The sequence below is a fragment of the Carex rostrata genome, chromosome 11 (genome assembly GCF_964058835.1).
Source record: "Carex rostrata chromosome 11, lpCarRost1.2, whole genome shotgun sequence".
Classification (NCBI taxonomy): Eukaryota; Viridiplantae; Streptophyta; class Magnoliopsida; order Poales; family Cyperaceae; genus Carex; species Carex rostrata.
This window is the reverse complement of record NC_135928.1, coordinates 244,209-268,089: the sequence shown is the minus strand read 5'-3', so window position 1 is coordinate 268,089 and position 23,881 is coordinate 244,209. Positions and strand designations below refer to the sequence as shown.

Here is a 23,881-nt window from a genome sequence, read left to right as displayed (position 1 = left end):
CAGTGTGATTTTCTATAGCGAATAAAAATAGGTAAACATTAAACCTCAACGAATTGACCCGTTGTACAAGATACATATTATGAATGCGATAGAAGATCTGGTATAATGATAAGGATAGACTTCATTTATTAATTCTGTCCAGGACCAATGTCCTGATGCTTAGCTTAGTAGATATATAATATAATACAACTATACAAATACAAGTGCAAAGATAAGAGTAGATACTCAACTGAAAGTTAAGGTACAACCATCGTATCAATCAACCAAGTACATTAATTGATGGTCGTTTTAATTCTATATTATATTATAATTAAGGTAGGACCAATGTCCTCATGTCTCCGTTTTCAAATATGAATCTTCATCATTGTCAACTCTTCTAAATTTTGAGTTTAAAAGTACGTGAATTAATATCTGACATTTTCAATTCAACAAAAAAAAAAAAAAAAGTAATAATTAGCCGCTATTTTGACAAACACCGCTAGAATACAACTAGTTGCATATTTCATACAGTACAATATATATATGACGAAGCTGTCATATTTAGAACTGGATAGATAGATAGATAGCTGGCTGATTGATGGGGCACTGGTTGGTGCCGAGTACCATTCTATTGAACAAACATATATATATTTTTAGAAATTAGAAATTAATTTGTCAAGATAGATTAAATTATTTCTTTTTCTCAATAAATGAATGGAACGGAAATAATGATTTGATTTTGCTGGAGAGAAGTTAATGGAACCGAACCGTTAATTCCATTGTTTAATTTACTGTACGTACTAAGGTCATAAAATGGGAAAAATTAATACAATCAAACTCAACTGTTGATTCGGTCTCATTCTGCAAATTTCACAGCTCCGATCAGAATCAAATTAATTAATTAATTAATACTTTCATCTCAATTATTTTTGGATTTTCTTTTCTGTCACCGAAGCCGTATGATTCGATCCTACATATATATACCGCGCGCTAATGTGATCGAATTACTGGTTCGATATATATCATTTATGATTTTGAATAATTTATTTTTAAAATTTCTAAAATTTAAAATAACAAAATTGAAAGAAACAGCCCGGGCCAACATTATATTGATGAAACGCCCATGAGGACCGGATGAGGTCATCAACTAAAATATAATTAAGGTTTTGTAGAGCAGAGGATGCCGAAATTTTTAAATATATCATAACCTCAAAAAAGATAAACCAAACCATCATGTTTCTGAAAATTTTTGAATTTTGACACGACTGCATCATGTAGATGCAGCCACTTTTCTGCAAACCGCATCTAGGGGATGCGACCACCTTTTTTTTCGTGCGGCAATTCAATCTAAACGAAAAAATGGGTGGCCGTATCCCCTAGATGCCCAAAAAAAGGTGGCTGCACCTACGGGATGCGGCCGTGTAAAAATTTGAATTTTTCAGAAATTGTGGTTGTTTGGTTTATCTTTTTTGGGAGTATGGTATATTTAAAAATTTCGGTAGAGGATGAGAGGAAATGGAAAGAAAATAATTTTTTTTTTATCAATTGGTTGACAAAGTTATGTCGGAAGTGAAAGATATATATAGAAGAAGAAAAATTAATCTTGTATGATTATATTCAATAGAATCGATTTTTCTCCTGATTTAAAAGGTATAACAGATGGAAAGAAATTATGTTGCAAATATTTTCAGAGAAAATAACACAAATGTCCAATTTTATATTTTATCTATAAAATTTTTATTCAAATTTCTTTATCACAAACTTACATTAATTACCGAATTTCTCATTAATTTTCTAAATTTTAGTTAACCAAACAAAAAATAAAATAGAAAAGAAAGTTAAATTTATTTTTCCTCAATAATCATTTAAATATGAAAAAATTAAATATGTTAATCTTCATTTATTTTTATTGTAGTCTATATCAAACCAATTCATTTATTTTTGAAACTAACTCATGCATTTATTTTTGTAGTCCATATCAAATCGATGAATCCATTTATTTTTCAAACAAACTCGTGCATAAATTAATTATTAATCAATCAACTGCATGCACATATATCCGGAATAAGATTTAGTGACAACTGACGTAAAAAATGCACTCCATCTGCTCCATCTATATATATATGTCCTTTCTCAAGAGCATGTCTGTTTGCGGGTCTTTGAATTAACATCCGAATAGACAATCTCCATGCATGGTAGCTTTAGGCAGGTTTTGCAAGCTAGGGATATCGGATAGTCTTGACGATGAACAATGGTTGGTTTATGTAAATTCAGCATGGGCTTTATGGCGTTGTAGAAATGATCGGGCATACGCGGGCAAGCTACCAAATTTTGAGCAGTTCATGAAATATTTAACCTCAATTAATTGGGAATCTAATACGGGTGCGGCACGCATGCCGGGTCCTATGCCAGGAAGGGTGCAAGCATCCTTACAAGAGGTTGACAATGATTATTACTGCTGCTGTACGTGATGGTTCTTGGATTGAGGGTTGGCAAGGCGGCATTGGCTTGGTGCTTTGGTACAAGGAAGAATTGATATTTTATAAATCACAAGCTAGCGGTGAGGTGAGAGGTTACAAGCTGTGCCTCTAAATTAAGGAAGCAATCTCACTCGTGCAAGGTTTGTTCTTTCTTCACAGATTGTTTATCACTGGTGGAAATTAAATATGCACAAGTCAGCACCCACCCATGGCAGCTGATTAGCGGGCGTTCGATGAAATTTTGGAAATTTGGAGTTTGCTAATAGATAACAAGTCTTTAGTGTGTGTTCATGTGCAAAGAAGCCAGAATCAAATGGCTGACAATTTGGCGATAAAAGGGAGGATAAATAGCTGAGATTGTACTGGTCATACGTTACCATGCTTTTCTCAATAGGTTACTGGTTTTTGTTTTAGAACGATACTGTTTAATGCTGAATTTGTAAGCTAGCTCTTCTCTGTACCTCTGCCTACGGGCTTTTGAATGACAAAAAAAAATATATATATATATTAAAGTTAAAAATTTAAATACATGGTCTTTAATTTTATCACTACCCAACCCAATTAATGGTGCTTAACACAATAATTATACATTTTGGCAGTTCTCTCTCTATATATTTTTCTTTCCCATTAATTATCTGTCTAGATTTAACTTGCTGTACAAGTGACAACGTTTAATTATCTGTCTATATATGTATTGTTGGCTGTTAGAAATTAATTAAGTATATTGGGAGTATTTCATCTTTTAAATTTGGTGTATTAAAAGAATTCTTTTATATGAAGTGTTGTACAAATTAGAAAAGCACAGTTTTATTATATGAGAGTATTTAGTTTTCATCAAAATATAACAAACTTTTTTACTACACAACAATTGTTATTTAACACAAAAAAATACAAAGATATGTGACGCCTAAGAAAAATAAACTTTATGGGCTTGTACAAGCTGATTCATATATATATATTTTTAGAAAACTTTTATTAATACTCAGATTGATATATTTCATAATTCCATTATTCGAAATATATTTTAGTAAGTTTGAGAATCATTTTTTAAATTTTGATGTGATAAATGATAATTTTGCTAAACTCCTGGCACAACAAAAAAAAAATGATCGAATACCTTGTGAATGAAAGACGTGCCTTAAAAAAATTTAGTGAGTTTCAAAATCATTTTTTGTGCTTTCATCATGCCTCTATTTTTAATTTTCTAACAATTGAAATTCTAAAATTTATATGTTAAATAAATTCATAAGATGTAATCTATATTATTTTTTCTACATGCACGTAAAAATTTATCGCTTTTCGATTTTGATTTTATATGAAATATGAATAAAATTTATCCACATTAGTGTTTTTTTTTTTTCCAAGCTCTTGATACTAATCAAAATAAAATTGAAATATCATGATATTTTACGCGCACATAGATGATGTAGATCATATCCAACTATTTCATTTTGACATTTGATGTAGATTATTACAATACAAGTAATAAATCCTAGTTGATACTCAATTCGGTTGCAAGTGTACAACCTTGTCAAGTAGTACTTAGGGATCGTCTCCACAGGAACAAGTTGGAATATTAACTCTAACCTAACAATTTAATTTAGTAAAAGAAAGTAAAAAGGTTTTGTGTTTGTTCAAGTGGTTTGGTTTCGATTAAAATGAATTAAACTAAAGTCTTTAAAGCAAAATTAGGTTTTTAACAAGAATGAGAAATTAGGGTTTCTTAGGGTTCCTCTCTACTAATGTCATGACTAATTGGTTTATTACATTTGTTCTTTTAATTATGAAGGCACAGTTGGATGTTGTAGGTACAAAGTGATATCTCTATATTAATACCATCTTTAAATTAGAATAAACGTCACCTCTCGGTACTTGGCTACCCTAATCTAAAGTCATTAAGTTCTTACTGTCCCAATTGATCTAGAAAACCATCTTTCACCTCTCGGTACTTGGCACAATTTTCTAAACTATTAGGTAAAGCCCGTATAAGACAAGCGTCACCTCTCGGTACTTAGCCTATCAAATACCCTATTCCTTATGGTCTGGACCTAATATTCAATTTCTCAATTGTAAATACCAAATCCTAGGGTTTCATGCAATTTCGATTAAGTCCTCACAATCAATTAAAATAAAGAATATATCATAACAAAGAACAAGAATATATAAAATAAAACCAACTAAATCATAACAAAAGTTTCAAGTACAACCCTAATCAACCCCAGAAAAGCCCTTAGCCAATCATGGCTAAGACACAAATGAAATCAAAAGAATAAAAGAGTTTCAAAGGAAAGAAAATAATAAAACCGATTGATCAATGATCTCTTCTTCCTTCTTCTCTCTCTTCTTGTTTTTTCTTGCTTTTCCTTGTTTAATCCTAAAAATTCTGCCTAAAAAACGTTCTCAATCTATTATACAAGTCCCTATTTATACCCAACTCTAAAACCTAGAAATAACTAACCAAAAATAGCAAATTCGGGATCTGAACCGACCTAATTGCGGGCCGCAATGAATGGAGGCAGTTAACAGACTGCGCAGAAAAAATCTGGAGAGGTCCTTGCGGGCGGCAATAAAGGTCCTTACGAGCCGCAATAAAGGTTGGCAGTTGCTCCAATCTTCGTGCTAACTCACCCGTTTTGCTTCGTTAAGCTCCAAACACTTGATTACCTATAAAATAAACATAACTAGGGCAGTAACTTGAACTTTTGGACATTACTAACCTAATTAAACCTAATTTCAACAAAACTTGGCTTAATTTACATAACAAACCCTAGGTTTCAATAGATACAATTTCAGCTTATCAACATTTAAGTTTAAACTGTAAGTTATTGTAGTTCTAAAATAAAATTATAATGGAGGCACAAAAAAAAAAATATTTGAACCCTCTCTAAAAGTATATTTACTTTAATTTATTCTCTTAATTTGTAAGTGTTTTACATTTATCAAGATAAGTACCAATATAGCAAATTCACTTGAAGTCGTCTTGACTTTTTTTTAAAAGAGAATTAAGCATAGTGTATATAAAAATATATATCTATATATAGAGAGAGAGATGGGCTACGGTGAGTTGCGAAGTAAAGCGATTATTTTACTTCACGCTCATATTTTGCGATTTTAAAGTTGAAAATGTCGATCCACTTGAAGTCGTCTTGACTTTTTTTTAAAAGAGAATTAAGCATAGTGTAGATAAAAATATATATCTATATAGAGAGAGAGAGAAATGGGCTACGGTGAGTTGCGAAGTAAAGCGACTATTTTACTTCACGCTCATATTTTGCGATTTTAAAGTTGAAAATGTCGATCCGAACCGTTCATCTTGTTCTCCATATTGAAATGTGCTTGGAGACCAAATTTTACATTTTTTGGAATTTTTTTACTATTTATTAAGCAATTTTGAAAGTCGCTGATCTGATGGTCCAGAAATTTTTACTGTTCACAGCAATTTTCAAAAATGCTTAATAAATAGTAAAAAAATTCCAAAAAATGTAAAATTTGGTCTCCAAGCACATTTCAATATGGATTAAACATCTAACGGTTCGGATCGGTCGTTTGTACTTTCAAAATAAAAATACGGCGTGAAGTAGAAACGCGTTTTACTTCGCAACTCACCGTAGCCCACCTCTATATATATATATATATATATATAATGGAGTGAGTTGCTAATCTAGCCGTATGATTTTGTTATACTGTATTAAATCTCAATTTAATGCATATTTGTTGTGTCTAAATTTCTATTATCTTTTACTTCAAATAGTATTTCATGCCTATTTGTTGTTTCATTATTTGTATTTTAATATAAAAAATAATAAAATTTCATATGATCAGACTTGTTAAAAAATAAAGAAATTTATATATTTCTATCTTAATTCTGCCTTATTAAAATAACCTAAATGAATGGGATAAAAGTATAAAACACAAATTTTAATATACTTTTAGACATTACACCTATACAGTTTTATATTTCGATGAGCACAGTTGGAATTGTTAACCATAAATAAATTTTTTTTTAATACAACTGAGATATTTTGAGTATTTTATTTTACTATCTCTAAACCTCTATTTTGGATATTTTATTTTACTCTCTTTAAACCCCACCGGCCACCGTATATCATTTCTCAGTTAAACAATAGTCTCATGCAAAATAAATTGTTATCATTTTATGTAAATTCTTACTAAAAATTAGAATTCATGGTACCATGACAATTATAGTGCTATGGGACATTCAATCAGGAACTGCACCTGGACCATTTTGTGTTTATCATATTTTTTTTTCCACAACAATCGGTACAAAATAGTGTTTATCATATATATATATATTTTTTTACTAATTACTGATGTATTTTTTTCAATTAATACGACATATTTATTTATGAAACTAAGTTGTTATTATAAACTAAATTTAGTGATTTTATGTTGTAATGTTTCATTTCTTTCACATAATATATTATTAGTATTTGAAAAACATTTAACTCTTCAATTTATTTTTTCATTAAATAAATGTGTTACTGACACATGTAAAGTGCTTATGCGTTAAAAAAAATAAGTGTACTGTCATGCTATAATAATAAAATTAAGTTAAATTAAGTTTATTTGATAAGTTTAATGAGTTAAATAAATTATTTTTAATAAATTATGATTTATATACATAAATTTAATAAAAACATTAAATTGTCCGCGTAATTAATTCCGATTAATCGCTTGGCGGTACCCCATCCGTCCGACGACCGCATACTATTATTTACAACACTGGTCCAAACCATAAAATACAAAGTAAATTTCCTTCTGAAAATTTTAAAAAGTCAATTTTTTTTTATAAAAGATGATGGTCGTATATTGATTTTTTTTTTCTTTTAAAACAAATGTTCCTGCATATATATACATGCAGTATCTACATTTACATACATACATACACACCCAAGTGATATATTTAAATATCAAATTTGTAAATTAAAAACTTCATATAATATGAAGTAAATCAATAAAAATAGTTCGTAAAATTTTTGTTTTAATGAGTTTAATTATACTTAATGAACTAAAAAATTTGAAAAGTTTAGGTTTAAGTATATTACTTGTGATAAATTGAAAAGTTTAGGTTTAATTATAGATCGATTTAATTAAATGATTTAGATTTATGATTGAAATCCAATTTGTAAGATTTGTGATTAAGCTGAAACAAACTCGATCGATCTGCACGTGTCTGACGAAAGCAACCTTTCAATACCTCCCTAGCTAGCTACTTAATTTCTATAGATCGAGATCTAGCAGAAATTATATATAATGAGAAAGGCCATAATTAAATTGAACATTATGCAATTTCATGTTAAAAAAACAGAGAGAGAAATCTGAGATCGATAGAGCTCAAGTCAATGTCAAGACTGTTGGAGTCATGCCATTGTCAACTTAATTTTCATAAACAATTCATATATATATTTCATTATTTCTGTTTAGGTCTGAATTAATCGTCTAATTAGAATCTGCACGATTATTAAAATGATCGACTCATGTGTTTCGGTCGACCGTTATCCAAACAAAAATATCATGTTACCTCACAAAATATATATGGATTCCTGTTCCATGTAGAATAATGTGAGTATGAATCTTAAAAATGACCTCTTTATTTTTAAAACAATTCTAAAAGTATACCGGATTGACTTCAAACAAGGAATCTAAACTGTTGAAATCCATCAAGTTTATAAGTGATGCATGTACATGAAATTTTTTACAAGTTTTTAATTCATTTAGTACAAAGTCAAACGGCAAAAAAATGAACATTTTATAAGTTATTTTATAAATTGTTTTATGTATTCATTTTTCATTATTTTTTTACCACTAAATCTTGTAGTAAATGAATTAGAAACTTTCAAATTTTTGCACGTACATGCATCACTTATGAAGTAGATGGACATCAACGGTTTAGATTCCTTGTTTGAAATCAATCTGATAGACTTTTAAAGTTATCATCACCAAACTCTTTTAGTAAACATATCACACCCTAGTTTTACTCGTGATACTATGCAGGTCGATGATATAATTTCAAAAAATTTGAAGTTAAAATTTAAAAGGTCGGTTTAAATTGTTGAATTTGATCTACTATTAAAATTGTAATTTTTATTTTTTTTAACATTCTTATCATTAATTGTTTTTAGATGAGACAAAAGAAAAATTATTTTTGTTAGACAATTTAGAATTCATAAAACCAGGAATGAAATAGAAGGGAGCTAAGAAGTACAATAGAGGAACGGCTATTTTTATTAATACTCTAAAAAAAAGATTTTTTTAAAACTGCTCCCGCATTCTTTTTTTTTTAAAACTGTTCCGACCGTCAAGCTCACGGGAGGCCAAGATCCTCTAGCAGACTGCTTGGGCCAGGGGCAGTCCGCTAGGAACCAGACCGCCTAGGGGCCGGGCGGTCTATTTTTTTTTTTTTAGAGATCTTAATATTTTGATTTAAATAATTTTGTGAATAAAAAGTTTTCTTGTATGCCAAAAAATAAGACATTTGATATATTTATGAGTGATGTCGTAACTCTTTATAACTTTGATTTGATTTGTTAGTTGGATATCACAAGCACCCTAGACTGATCTTTGGTATGGTACCAAGTCCAAACTCAGCAGCCAAGCACTAGGCAAAGGCCACTGGTATAGTGCAATGCACTAAAAACATCAAATTTGACCTTTGCTGGTAAATAAGCAAGTATGGATTGATACATGGATCAAACTGCAAAAGTGATTACACTAGCATGTAGAGCATTCAAAAATACATAGAATTAACATAAATTTTAATTTATTTGGATTTTTCTACAGTTAGTTATGAATTTCCAAAGTTTAGTTTTCGAAAAAACTTTAAACAGCCATAACTTTGGCTAGGAAAATCGAATTTGCTCGTATGACCACTTTTCAGAAAAGGGGGGGGGGGGACGAGACAGAACCGAATATTGCCCGGGTAAAACCCCATGCATCCGAAGCATCAGAATTAAAAAAAAAACGTCGTTTATTGCCTCAAAAATTAAGTTTAAGTTTTCGTTCAACAGTAGGCATACAACGATCGGTATTTTGTTTAGTCAAAAACCTAAGAGATTATTGAAGAATTATCCATATAATTATTTTTAAATGCATTTACTATTTATTGTGTTCGTATGCCTATCTCCGAGCAAATGGTATATATTGACAATAATCAAATAATTCAATTATTCTCTCTCTCGCTCTCCAATTATTATCTAAAAAAAATAAAGAAGTTGACATCATTGATGCAATCTAACCGTATTTCCTTGTGTATATTTGAATAAAATAAATTATTAAGAATTAAGGTCAAGTCCTTAATTAGTGTTATCTTTAGACTTGTGATATCTAACTGACAAATCAATTCAAAGTTATAAAGAGTTACGACATCTCACTCATAAATATATCAAATGTCTTATTTTTTGGCATGCAAGAAAACTTTTTCTTCACAAAATTATTTAAATCAAAATATTAAGATATCTAAAAAAAAATAGAGGACCGCTTGGCTCCCAGGCGGTCTGCTAGAGGATCTGGGCCGTCCGTGGACATTGCGGTCGGGGCAGTTTTTTTTTTAAAAAAAAAGAGTGAGTCTATGGTACTATGCATATTACGATTTGTTACCGTGCTACGGCTCTATATTCGAGTTTTCAAATCCTAACAGTCGATCCGAACCGTTCATCTTGTTCTCCATATTAATATGTGTTTGGAGACCAAATTTTACATTTTTTGAAATTTTTTTACTATTTTTTTAGATTTATTGAAAATCACTGTTTTTGGATGGTCCAGAATTTTCAGATCAAGTGATTTTCTAAATATCTAAAAAAATAGTAAAAAAATTTCAAAAAATGTAAAATTTGGTCTCCAAACACATATTAATATGGAGAACAAGATGAACGGTTTAGATCGACCGTTAGGATTTGAAAACTCAAATATAGAGCCGTAGCACGGTAACAAATCGTAATATGCATAGTACCATAGACTCACTCTGACCTTCAAGTTCTATCTATTATTATATTTGAATTTAAGTTTTGAATATAATTCGGGCATTAACTTTAAATAAGAAATTTGTCTAAAATGAACAAAAATCTACCTACTGGAAACAATAATTAAATATTATAAAAAGTTAAAATATATTTGTAAAAGAATTTGAGTATGAAAATTAAATTGAGGAATTGAGATTTAGAGTTTGAATTTTGAACTGGAGATGTAAAAGCATATATAAAGCAATTGAGTAGTCTGCACTGAAATTGATATTTTAGCGGAAAATGGATGTACATAGTAGCGTTAAAACTGGAGAGTAGCTTAGCTTAGCAAATTTTGAATTCTTGACGCTCTCCGTACACTACTTTCCGTTACACTTACACAAAACCTCTCTGTAGTCTGTACCTTCTCTTTCATTACCACTTCGCACTTCCCTTCCCTACCTTTGAAGTTTGAACCCCACTTCCATAGTTCCATCTCTCTCTCTCTCTCTCTCTTCCCAGTTTTCATTCATTCTAATTTCTAAGTTTCTAACATAACATTAACATCCACCAGAAACTATAAGCAATCAAATCATACCTTTAATTTGTAGGTGATCGATATGGCTGGTTTCGTAGGCATCGTAGTATCAGATCCATGGCTACAAAACCAGTTCACTCAAGTAGAGCTCCGCTCTCTCAAATCCCACTTCATTTCATTCCAGAAAAACCGCTCCAACCCCAAAAATGCCGATTTTACACTCAACGATTTATCTTCAGCCATCGCCAACCTAAAAAACTTATCTCTGGCTGAGGAGGAGCGAACTCGTTTTCTACAAGACAACTTGACTGAACTGGAGATCCGACAAATTGACTTTGAGCGATTTCTCCAGCTTTATCTCAAAATGCAAGGAAAGGCTGGCTCCAAGGGATCCACCACGTCAGCTTTTCTCAAAGCTGCTACCACCACACTTCTTCACACGATTAGTCAATCAGAGAAGGCGGCTTATGTAAACCACATCAATAATTACCTAGGGGAAGATGACTTCTTGCGGAAATTCTTACCAATTGATCCGCTTACAGATGATTTGTTTGAGATATCTAAAGATGGCGTTCTTCTATGGTAATGCAATTTTCTTTTACCCCCGCGTTTGTAATTAGTTTTTGTATTTTGGATAAGAAATTGGAAATTTGAGAAGAATTAGCAAATTTACAGCTGCCAAGTTTTTTTGAAAGTGGATAGAAGTTGGGATCTTTCTATATCAGGATTTAGATTGAGATGGATTTGTAAGGGTGTTCTAAACTTCTAATTCTGATTCCGATTATGGTTTTTGAATTACATGTATTTAACAAGTAGGTCCTCATCCTGTAGATTTGACCATTGAAGATTTGAAGTTAATTAGTTATTGACTTGAGCATTTCGAGCTTGGGATGCATTGTTTCCCTGATTTAAAATCTAGTCCACGTGGGTAGTGGATTCTTCATAATTGATTATTCTACTATTCTATTAATCCATGTCTATGTGATGCTTGAGGCCAGGGGAAAGGAAAGGGGAAAATACACATGGGCGTTTCACCTTTAGGTACTTGTCAGTAAAATCAGCCAATCACTCTAGTCTCCAGTTTTGACCTGAATTCTCATGATATTCCAAGGAAGAAGAAATGCCAATATATATTTGTTTATTCAGAGTCTTATGAAAGAGCTGGACCAGCTGATATATATATATAAAAAAAAAACATAATTTAACAATAACAACCCAACTAAAGAGGTCAGAAAAATTATGAGATTATTATTAAATTGTTAAGGTTCTTTTTCTTAACTTCTTATATTTGGTGGTGAAGCAAGCTGATAAATGTGGCGGTGCCCGGTACCATAGACGAAAGGGCAATTAACACAAAAAATGTGCTGAATCCATGGGAGAAGAGCGAGAACCACACTCTTTGCCTCAACTCAGCCAAGGCCATTGGTTGCACCCTCGTCAATATTGGTACACTTGACCTTGCTGAAGGAAGGGTATGTTACCTTTTGTCTAGGATGTTATTTTGGCTGACAAATATAGACATCGCTAAGTATCTCCAACATGTCCTGCATTTCCATTATTACTTATGCCCCTTTTTTTAATCCAATATAATGTTAAATTCTGGTGTATCCTTCATGCCTCTTTAGCTTTTCTGAGTGCTTTTGCCTTTGTTCTTTGTTTGCTTCTGCTATATATGTGGAGCATTTGCAACTTCTTTGGCTTTTGTCTGAGATTATGACCGTAATTCATGTGGTGCATGTAATTTTCCCCAGTATTTAATAACTACATACCGACAAGTGGTGTCTCAGTTCTCCCTGATTTATTGTTTGAATGCAAATTAATTGTTTTTTTGTTTCAGCCACATCTTGTTCTCGGATTAATCTCTCAAATCATAAAGGTACATTAATTCACTATTAATAAGTAATAACTTTGCTTTTGGTTAGATACATGGAGTAGTTTTGTGCTTGCTCATATAATAATTGTTTTTGAGTAACTTTTTTTCCTCATCCGACTGATAGATACAACTTTTGGCGGATATTAACCTGAAGAAAACACCCCAACTAGTTGAGTTGGTTGGCAACAGCCAGGTACAGATATAGATTCTTACATTTACAAACATCATTTCATTTTCTTTAATATAAGGAATACATTTTAAATTTCCTTCAAATAATAGGAGATTGAGGAGTTAATGAGCCTGTCTCCTGAAAAGATTTTGCTCCGATGGATGAACTTTCAACTAAAAAAAGGTGGACTTGCACGGCAAGTCACTAATTTCTCATCAGACATAAAAGTAAGCTCTTATTTATAACTTTTAAGATAAGAATTGAAATGTATAACTATTTCCTTTTTTGTATATTGTCGCTATCTCCATGCTATTCCACAGTATCATAGGTTATTTCTTTTGCCTAAGCATGGAAATGTGGAATGTACAGGGACCTAGATGATGTTATTAAATAAGGTATTTCTATCATAGGTTGATGATTATATTTTTCTGAATTTTGTTGTTAACTCAATTTCAGGATAGTGAGGCATATGCATGTTTGTTAAGTGTCCTGGCACCTGAGTGTAGAGCCAAACCGCATCCAATGGATGTAAAAGATCTAATTGAAAGAGCTAAGCTGGTGCTTGAACATGCTGACAGGATGGGATGTAAGAGATATCTCTCTCCTAAAGACATTGTTGATGGGTCCCCCAACCTCAACCTCGCTTTTGTTGCTCACATATTTCAGAAAAGGTACTGGCATAATCTGCATGATATATACATGTTATCTTTGAAATTTCGGTCTTTTTGCAGAAGTGAACCAAGTTTCATGAAGTTTGGCCAAGTTAATAATTTCAGCTAAAAAAAGATAGTTGTATATCTTTTTTGGGAACTACAGCATTGTACTTGATTATGGCTAAGCCCACCTGTTACACAAACATTCTAAGATTTAATCCTAGACCATCTATATTTCATGTAAAAAATGTAGGAATTTTCAAATGTGCAAATAGTGATTCATTTGTTGTACCTTTTCTATGGATAAAATATAATTTTATGTTTGTTCATAGGGGTTAACATGGGCATCCTTCGAGCTTAACTGCCAAATTTGTACAGTTTGTAGATTTTGTTCCGGTCCCTATTATTGCACAATGATAACTAATTTTTGCAACATGCTGGTGCAGGAATGGACTATCTACACAGATAAAACAAATGTCGTTTTTGGAATCTCAATTTGAAGATGATGCTCTCGTTTCTAGGGAAGAGAGAGCGTTTCGTCTATGGATCAATAGCCTCGGCATTTCGACCTACGTCAATAATGTTTTCGAAGATCTCAGGAATGGGTATGTAAACTTTGGTTTATTATATGCAGAGGCTGGCACAGGACATGGGTTTGTGTGGGGGTGGGGGATTACAATTAATACCTGATACAAAACCAGATTTGCAGCCACGTGACATGTTGGCTTATATGCAAATAACAGCCAGATGTTAAAATTTAAGAAGCAAGGTTAAGATGAGCACAGAATTGACAAAATTGCCTTGTGACATTTTATATCAACTTAACTAAATGCTTCATGGATAATGAAGTTCTGAATACTTGGAAATTAGGATCAATCACTGATAATTTCATTTTCCTTACCTGATTTTTGTACAAAAGTTATACAAACTAAATTTTTACATGGAAACGCATCAATCATAAGGTAGACGGGTTTCAACGGTTCGGATTCGTCATTTGAACCCGCTTTGACGGGTATTAGACTTGAGTTCACCAAGAGGCTTGGTGAACTTAAGAACACCCTAGTTCTACTCAACTAAATTACCCCTCCATTATCCATTATTATGTACAGAATTGCTTGCTCACCTTCCCAGCAAACTTAGAATCAACGTAAGAAGAAAGTAATAGTTTGCTCTAAAATTTTCCTTTCTAATTATATTTTTATTTTTACTTTTGGTCAATTTTTGTTGTCTCATTTAAATTTCTTTTTCATTTATTACATTTTACTTACAATTAAACTAATAATCTATGCCAATAATGACATCACAGATGGCTGCTATTGGAGGCTCTAGACAAGGTGCACCCAGGGATTGTTAATTGGAAACTAGCAAATAAGCCTCCAATAAAGATGCCATTCAGAAAGGTGGAGAATTGTAACCAAGTTGTAAAGATAGGAAAAGAGCTCAAGTTTTCTCTTGTAAATGTTGCGGGAAATGATATTGTGCAAGGAAACAAGAAGCTTATATTAGGTACACCAATTTTCACCACATAATTCAGGGATTTTTGAGGAAGAAGGAACAATTTCAAAGAACTTTTCGAAGTGAGGCTTAATTTTGCAATTGAGCTTTCAGTGAGTCTTAGATCAAGTAGAAAATATTTTTCCAGTAGTAAATTTGGCTGGAAGTTTGTTTTGTATAAAGTGAGGAAAGCCATTACGTACCGAATATAAGCAATTTATTTGAATTATCACAAGTTTGAGCTTCAATAATTTTGTAGCTTTTGGAAATTTTATTTCTTGTATAATGTTCAATATGTTAAATTGAATACCATGTCTCATCCTTGTTCTTTTTCATTTTCTAATGCCAGCATTCCTGTGGCAATTGATGAGATACAACATTCTACAGTTATTGAAGAACTTGAGGTTTCATTCACATGGAAAGGAGATAACTGACTCTGATATTTTGATCTGGGCAAACAGTCAGGTCAAGAGTTCTGGAAGGTTCTCTCGAATGGAAAGCTTTAAGGTAGATTGACCATTATAACTTGTGCCCTTCCAAGGCATTGCTGACTTTTCTCACTAGTTTCTCTATAATTTGGTACTGGTTTCTTTTGTTTGATGACTACTGATTTGACTATTGTATGACCACAGGTTCTCCAATTTCCTGTTTTCCCACTTTTACCTTTTTTGGTGGTTCTGTTGCCGTATTATGGGCAGATTGAATTTATTTTTGATGGAAACGATTAATAGGTTCACTTAATGCATTGCCCAATTGGAGTGGATACCATGTCTATCTGGTACCCATTCACATAACAGAAAATGGGCATATGGATGATTTTATCAAAAAAGAAAATGTTTCTAAGGATTTTGTATCTGCCAAGTATTGTAGAAATATTAAGCTAAAATCAGATTTTGCAGTTATTATTTAAATAAATCGGCTTATGAATTATTTTCCAGGATAAAAGCCTTTCAAGTGGAATATTCTTCCTGCACCTCCTCAGTGCTGTGGAGCCTCGAGTGGTCAATTGGAGCCTCATCACCCGAGGAGAAACAGGTATATGACTTGATAAACATTATTATTATTATTATTATTTTAATAGTAGTGGTGTATATACCACCGACTTCGTATTAAAGCCATACCATACCGTAAGATAGTGCCTGAAAAGGGTACCAACAAACAGCATGTTTCTCACTGATAAACATTAAAAAATTAAGATAAAATTGGAACCTCCTAATTCTTGCACCTATCATACTTCTAAATTTGAAATATTGAAACAGATGAAGATAAAAAGATGAATGCATCTTACATCATCTCAGTTGCCAGGAAGTTAGGCTGCTCCATCTTTTTACTTCCAGAAGACATTATTGAGGTTACAGATTTACCTCTACACTTTTTTTCCCTATATTTCAGATCGATCAGTTTGTTTATTAGCGACATAAATGAATTATCAGCAGCATTTAGCCAAGACCAAAACTTCAGTTGGCATTTGCCAGTGCTAACCAGACTGCCATTTTTCTGTATCAGCACCAAGGATTTAATCTAATATTACCTCAAATATGGAATAAAAATACTGCAAAAGACTGGTTTTTGCAATTGGTCCTCAACATACCCTGAATTTTTTATACCTAAACTCTGTAAACACAAAAAAAAAAAAAAAATCTTGGAAGGCAAAGAGGCATTAAGTTGTTAAAAGCAGGCAATTAGAATGGCACAGGTTATTGTATGATTCATTTCTGTAAAATTTTATCTTGTAAAATTTTATCTTATATTAGGTGAACCAAAAGATGATGCTAACACTCACAGCCAGTATCATGTATTGGCACTTAAAAAGGCCAGCCACCGACACCCGATCACAGCAGTTGGATTGTGAAACTGCAAGCTTATCTGAGTCTACCTCCAACTTGACTTCTGATGACTCTGCATCTGACTCATCAGCAGATGAAAGTGTAATGTAAAAAACGGCACAATATTATGCATAACCTTGCATAACTAAAAATGCATATATGCCCCTTCAATATGCATAAAATGAGGGCGTAATGGCTGGGTATTGTGTTGCTTTGGGAACAATATCCATGGTACTTTGATGTCTTTAAGTGTCAATGATCAATATCACTTCAAAAGAAAAAAAAAACTTGATCTGACTCTAACTAAGTTCTCTATAGCAAGATTTTAAATGTGTTTGGTGTGGTTTTATTTTATTGTTTAGAAAAATTGGTTTGTAATTCATGAGTATGATTGATGTAAATATATTAGATTCTTTGTAGTGAGCCATCTCAGTATTATATTGTTTAAAAAAAGAAGTTTCTGCAAGGTCTTTTGGAAAAAAAAAGAAGAACACATGAATTCATTGATGTCTAAAATTATAGCCTGCTTAAATGAAAAATCAATGAATAAAAAAGAGAAAATTAATACTCCCAACGTCTTCCTGTCCATTTTCAAACAAAATTTGGGGAATAAATTTGAGCGAGTATCAGACAGGCTCCAAAAATGCGTCATATGATCCTTGCCATTTTAACAAGGATAATAATATTCCAAAAAAAAAAAAAAATGAGTTAACTAACATAGCAAGAACAACATTATATATAAGAAGCTTCTCCTGATTTTGAGTCTTGTTTCTTATCCACAAACAAATTAGATGATTTTTGTGTGTCACCATTATTTGATTGCTCTTCCAAAATAAGTTTCAATGGGGCCACTCTTTTTTAATGTCAAATGTGTAGTCCATTTCCAGATAGCATTTTCCATCATCATCGACGAACTGAAATTTTATAAAATATGAAGACAGAAAATAGTAATGAGTATGTTTCCAGTGTAACCTTAGAATGATGTGGAATCATGAAACCTACTGGACCACTTATTACTGAGGTACCGTTCACTGGTATTCTCCATCTTTAGGCTGAACTCTAAATCCAATCAGTGTGTACTAAGAAATGCTGTATGGTCATGCTAGGTTTATAATAAAGGTTCTGCAGCAACCGCACTGTAAGCAATTGGTTCTGGAGCAAGGAGTTGAGCATAAATTTCCAAGATAAGTACCTTAGTTTTGGCAGTGTAATTGCCACGAGCAAGGAAACCAGAAGGTGTTGTCTCTTCTTGCAATTCAATGACATAAGATTCCTTTTGGGGGCTGAATGTTCCCAACATCACCTTCTTGTAATCCACTGCCACAAGATATCATCATGTACAATTAAATAATGTCAGTCTCTTCAAATTTAAGGAAAATTATAAGAAAGAGCTAAAGCCTAAAAGCACATAAACATTTTATAACTCTTTTTTTCTAGTAGACAATGCAAAGAAGAACAATTTCAACAATTTGCTATCCAACAATCCCTATCTCTAGTAACGATTTGTTTTATGGCGTTGGCCGGTCCTCATGCTTCTCAGAGGGGCAGATCTAAAGCCAAGCCTAGGGGTGCTAACCACCCCTAAGATTTAAATTTTTAATCATGTATATTCAAATTTTTTTTTTTTTTGAAAGGCTGGCTGTAGCTGCCAAGGATATATATATATATTCCAACTTAATTGATTTTTTTTTAAGTTTCTATGTAGTTGAGCCTCCTCATAAATTATCACATGTGTGCTAGTAGCTTAGTAGTTATAACTCCAATTTGTTGTGGAGATTGGGTTCATGTCCCGGCCAAGCATTATGCATTTTAAATTTCAGCACCCTTTATATGTTGTTAATGAATTTGTATATTTGGATTTCAATTTGTCAAGTTTGTATTTTGCATGAATTCTCTTTTTCTTCCCATAGGCTTATTGCCAACTTATCTTACTGGTAGCAATAGTCGACTTTGCTCAACAGCATCATATGATCGCTATTAATAACAAAAGGTATAAGCACGGTACTGAAATAGCAAGGGGCAATGAATTGAATGTTCACAATTATTACCTCTTATATTTTTCTTCCATACAGTATTGGTGTATCGGAGACCAGAGACAATATTATTGGCTACCGTGATGTTGAACTTGAGCCGATACTTGCTTCCATCTTTGAGTACAAAAGCAGGTGTCTTGGAACCTCCTTCAAACGGAATCGGAAGAATCAATTCAGCACGGTCTGGTGTCTCAATTGTCAGGTCCAGTATCTTAACCTCTGGGTCGGGGTTCTCTGAGACCACAGAAAATGATGGTGTCAGTAACATTAAGGATTATATATGCATCTTGAAGTAATTGTGTTATTTCTGTTTATTAACTTTGTTTTATTATTGCTTCTTTCGACCTTTGATCAAGTACTGTACCATTGACTCAAGCCTAACTATGGCCAATACAAGAATAATATCAATTTTTTTTTATTGATAGCATAAAAAAGAATTAAATTTTGTAACACCATTTTTCGAATAATTCAATTCATGCCATAACCGCTGAATTATTGAGTGGTCTGCACAATAATTCAGCGGGTGCTCCCATGGAGACCGCTAATTATTCAGCTGTTGTGGGTCGTGGCATTTATTGAATTCTTCCGTAAACGGTGAAACATGTTTAATTTTTTTTATGCAATCAATAAAAAATTGGGAGAATAATACCTCCTACTTCAGAAAGATCAACATTGGCAAGGAGCGACTCCTTCCACCTCCTCAAGCTCTCATCATCCTGTCCATGTTTTCAATTATCATGTGACAATTAAGTTCCCATCAAATTAAGTCATTGCATCACCAAAGGAAAAAAAAAAAAAAAAATGTTACAAGCTCACGACAACTATTGCCAGAATCTCAACATCAAATTGAGAAATTTTAAATGTACTTCACCGCTAGATAAATAACACAGCCATGACATGTGCATAAACCTCAATTTATATGCCATGACAGCTTTTTGCAGTGTTATAATATTGGTAAAAATTGTATGATGTCTAGCAGAAAATATAATTTATTAAGCATATTATACCAAACGCAAAGACGTATGCATATATAATTTCTGGTATCATCCTGAGCAAAATCCAAATCATTAATCAGTTAAAACTTATCTCTTAAGAAATACAAGACATGTCCAATATATTTCCTTAGTAACTGTTACAAAATAAAAAGGAGAGAATGTGTAATTGATCTCAGATTATTCTTATCATCGATCAATATGGAAATCCAGCTCAACCTTTGCTCAGCCATAGCAATAAGCAATTAATTAACTGTTAGTCTTAATTAAATATAGAAAGTATTATCCATAAATATGTACTTTAGGATCTATGTGATATTTGTTGAAAAGAAAACTACCAACGGTAAACAATGACTGCCGCCTATAAAATAGGCTTGCACTTAAATCATGTTGAATCACAGAAAATAGTCAAAAGTTCTTTCAATATTACTTTGTCGGTCTCAAATTTTAATATGGTATGCAAGATTTGATCCATGAAGGTCGAAAGAAGAGGAGGAAGAAGAAACAAAACAATTGAGCTAGGTTGAGGCTCTACTGATCGAGGATTAATACAACAACAACAAAAAAGAGCTAGCTTAAAAGAACTGACCAATGAAGCAGCTAAGTGAAAATTAATAAAATACAAGCCAGCTTAAGGAAGAGTCAAAAAGACGAATATATCAAGCAACAAAGATGCAGAAACACCTGCCCGCTTGAGAAAGAGTCGAAGAATGTCACCTAAGCAGTAAATTAAGTGTGAAGAAGCTAGCTAGCTTGAGAATATATATATATATATATATGCAGGTTGGGCTCTATCGATCTATATGCATGATTCCAACTTATGGGGGAAGTGTTACAAAATAAAAAGGAAAGAATATATATGTGGTTGATATATCTCAGTCTCTCATGAGAGTATTCTCAATATCAACGATCAATATGGAAAGACAGCTCGACCTTTGTTCAACCATAGCAATTAGCTGTTACTTTTAAGTATAGAAAATATATATGTAATTCAGGATCTATATGTAAACAATAGCTGATGCCTATAAATAGGCTTGTACTCGAACCAGGTTGAATCATCAGAAAAATAATTAAAAGGTCTTTTAATTACAAAATTGTGGCCTAGCTTACACCTGTGATTACAATTAATGTTCACCCAGTCCGACCCTAAAAACATTGCAAGGATACCCCTGACTAATTAAAAATTGGATAAGTGTACGTGTCCTATGCAAATCCAACCCTGTGTTCTACTTCTTCCCTCAGTCTCAAATTTTAATTAATAGTAACAGATTGTGCAAAGTACTTAATAGCATTAATTGCAAGTAACCGGCCCGTGTTTATCATTCTTTTGAATATGCTAGTTTGAAACCAGTTAGATGTTTTCGGCCAAATAATTGATGTAATAGTTTTTTGTTCTCTAAAAATATCTATTGTAAACAAAATGTCAAATGATAATACTGTATATATATATATCGTATGTTGGATATTTGGGTGTGATTTAAACAACAACCTCGCTCAAAATAGACAAAAAAGAATGACAATGAAAAAAAGTTGATCAATAAAACATGAACCTTATCCTTCTCCAGTTGTTCCTTGAGACCGACTACTGGCCCGAGAATAACAGCATCTTTCTCATCTTCCTCTTCCTCATCGCCATCGTCGTCATCTTCATTATTCACGTCATTTGACATAACCGATGCGTCGCTTTTCTTTCGACTATGGCCATTGTTTTTTTTCTCCTCTTCATTTGTTGGCAATGCACTTTTGTTCTCTTCCATGTCCATCTCTACGGTCTCCTTTATTTTCCGTTTTCGTTTGGTTGGTGTTTATTGATTTTGTTGTACTGTGTATATATATTACTTCTCTTGAATCCTAAAATGGTGATGTAATGCAAGAGATAATTTTTAGAGAGAGAAACAAAGACAGAGCTAAGGGGTGGCTAGCGAGGGCCCAAGCTCATCCTATTTTTAGAACTCAGTGTATAAGCATTAGAAATTTTCCACCATAGTAATAATCATTGAATATGCTGGTAAAATATACCTATGAGTACAATTTGTTTTCTTTATACTCTGATGAGACTTCACATATATATAACTGAATATCAACATCTATTTTCGTCGGTGTGTATATATAAATAATTAAAAGGATGTAAAATTTGGATTATTCTGGGTTCAAATTATCTAAACCTAAATGCATAGAATTGTGCTAAGGTGTTTTTTTATTTTTTATTTTTTTTATTTTTAAGGTTAGAGGGGCAATGCCCAGCAACGATCATATTGAAATAAAAAAGTTATTTACAAATGTGCCAAGGTGATTTGCAAAGTAAAGATATGTTGTTATCTCAGATTTAAATCTCGATTTTTTAAATTAGATCAACCGATCAATTCTAATAGCTTAATGTGATCTAGCAGAATCTTTTAAGAAACTAAATTTTAGATTTTTTTTTTTGGGGGAATTTCACGTATACCCCTCAAAAACTTCAAAATTACGTATTTCCCCCTTTAAAGTTTGAAATTACGTATTTCCCCCTCTAAACATCAAAAACTCACAAATTTACCCATTTTATTGTATTTTATATTAAAACTCATTCTAAAATCTTAAAATACCCATTTTACCCTTTATTAAAAGCATATAAAGTCCATCAAACTCAAATTTAAATCTAAAGGGTTACTCTACCGTTTGATCCGTGTGCATCGCATTAAGATCTGTGCATAGTGCTTCAATTTCGTGTTGATCTAGCATGCACGGATCTTAAAGCAATATTGATTGGTGCGCATCACATTAAGATCTGTGCATGTCACATCAATATACGTGCGTGTTCGCATCAAGATTCGTGCTGATCTTGCGCACGCATATTTAAAAGCAGTTTGGACGGTAGAAAAATTGTTCAGATTCAATTTTGAGTTTGATGGAGTTTATATGCTTTTAATAAAAGGGTAAAATAAGTATTTTATAAATTTAGAATGAGTTTTAATATAAAAGACAATAAAATGGGTAAATTTGTGAGTATTTGAAGTTTAGAGGGGAAATATGTAATTTCAAACTTTAGAGGGGGAAATATGTAATTTTGAAGTTTTTGAGGGGTATACGTGAAATTCCCCCTTTTTTTTTACTATTTTTTGGATATGAAATTAGATGGTCCAAGATTGTTTAGATAAATAACTTTCTTCCTATCCAATCAAGTAGTGTATAAAAAAAAATATGAAAATTTAATGTAAAATTTGTATCTCCAACGAGATTTTGATATGAACATCACAATGGAAGTGAACCAACTATTTGAAAACTGAAAATCAAGGTTTACAAATTAAAACTGAAATAACTGTACATCTTTAGTTAATTTGCGAAGCGCCTTAGCACAATTGTATGTATATATTATGATAATTAATGCTCCATATAATTATATATAGTTTATTTTCTTGTTACTATATTACTTTAAGGGATCGACTAACTATCCCCCAATCAATTTTCCCCATTCATCCCCCAGTTAATAACAATTATTGTACAATTTGTTTATATTTATCAATTCTAAAAAACAATCAAACGAGGAAAGGCTAAAAAAGAAGCTATCACGATCAAGTAGGGTTGTTATAGCAAAAGCTTTTCTACATAGTGTTTTTTTTTTAAAAAAAATTTATGTTTTATATTTCTACTAATTATCAACATTATTAGTTTTCGGACCTTAAAAAAATTAAGCATCATGACATATACTATCAATCTTTTTCTATTTAAAACCAAAAACAATTCAGACATTGAAAAAAAATTATCTTTAAAAAAAATTAAGTTTGGATCTTTAAATAAAAATATATGTATCATAGTGTACACTATAGCGTGTAGCGCAAATAGTGGATTGCTATTACCATTATAGTGGTCGTAGCTGAAATAATGCACCTTTATCCCATAACTTAGT

General features: G+C 32.1%; 2 protein-coding genes across 2 annotated transcripts; one reads left to right on the top strand and one right to left on the bottom strand.

The window, feature by feature from the left end:
* The first annotated feature begins 11,019 nt into the window (after positions 1-11,019).
* Positions 11,020-17,436, top strand: LOC144562183 (fimbrin-2-like). Its single transcript, XM_078311355.1, has 12 exons — positions 11,020-11,537; positions 12,256-12,427; positions 12,793-12,831; positions 12,953-13,021; positions 13,108-13,224; positions 13,454-13,668; positions 14,097-14,255; positions 14,957-15,156; positions 15,494-15,651; positions 16,083-16,179; positions 16,404-16,495; positions 16,899-17,436. The coding sequence occupies exons 1-12, from the start codon at positions 11,038-11,040 to the stop codon at positions 17,079-17,081; spliced, it is 2,001 nt and encodes a 666-aa protein (XP_078167481.1). The 5' UTR covers positions 11,020-11,037; the 3' UTR covers positions 17,082-17,436.
* A 54-nt stretch (positions 17,437-17,490) lies between these two features.
* On the bottom strand, positions 17,491-21,885 carry LOC144562184 (rho GDP-dissociation inhibitor 1-like). Its single transcript, XM_078311356.1, has 5 exons — positions 21,546-21,885; positions 19,653-19,719; positions 19,019-19,237; positions 18,163-18,287; positions 17,491-17,884 (listed from the first exon to the last, which is right to left on the bottom strand). The coding sequence occupies exons 1-5, from the start codon at positions 21,756-21,758 to the stop codon at positions 17,810-17,812; spliced, it is 699 nt and encodes a 232-aa protein (XP_078167482.1). The 5' UTR covers positions 21,759-21,885; the 3' UTR covers positions 17,491-17,809.
* Between the last annotated feature and the right edge of the window lie 1,996 nt (positions 21,886-23,881).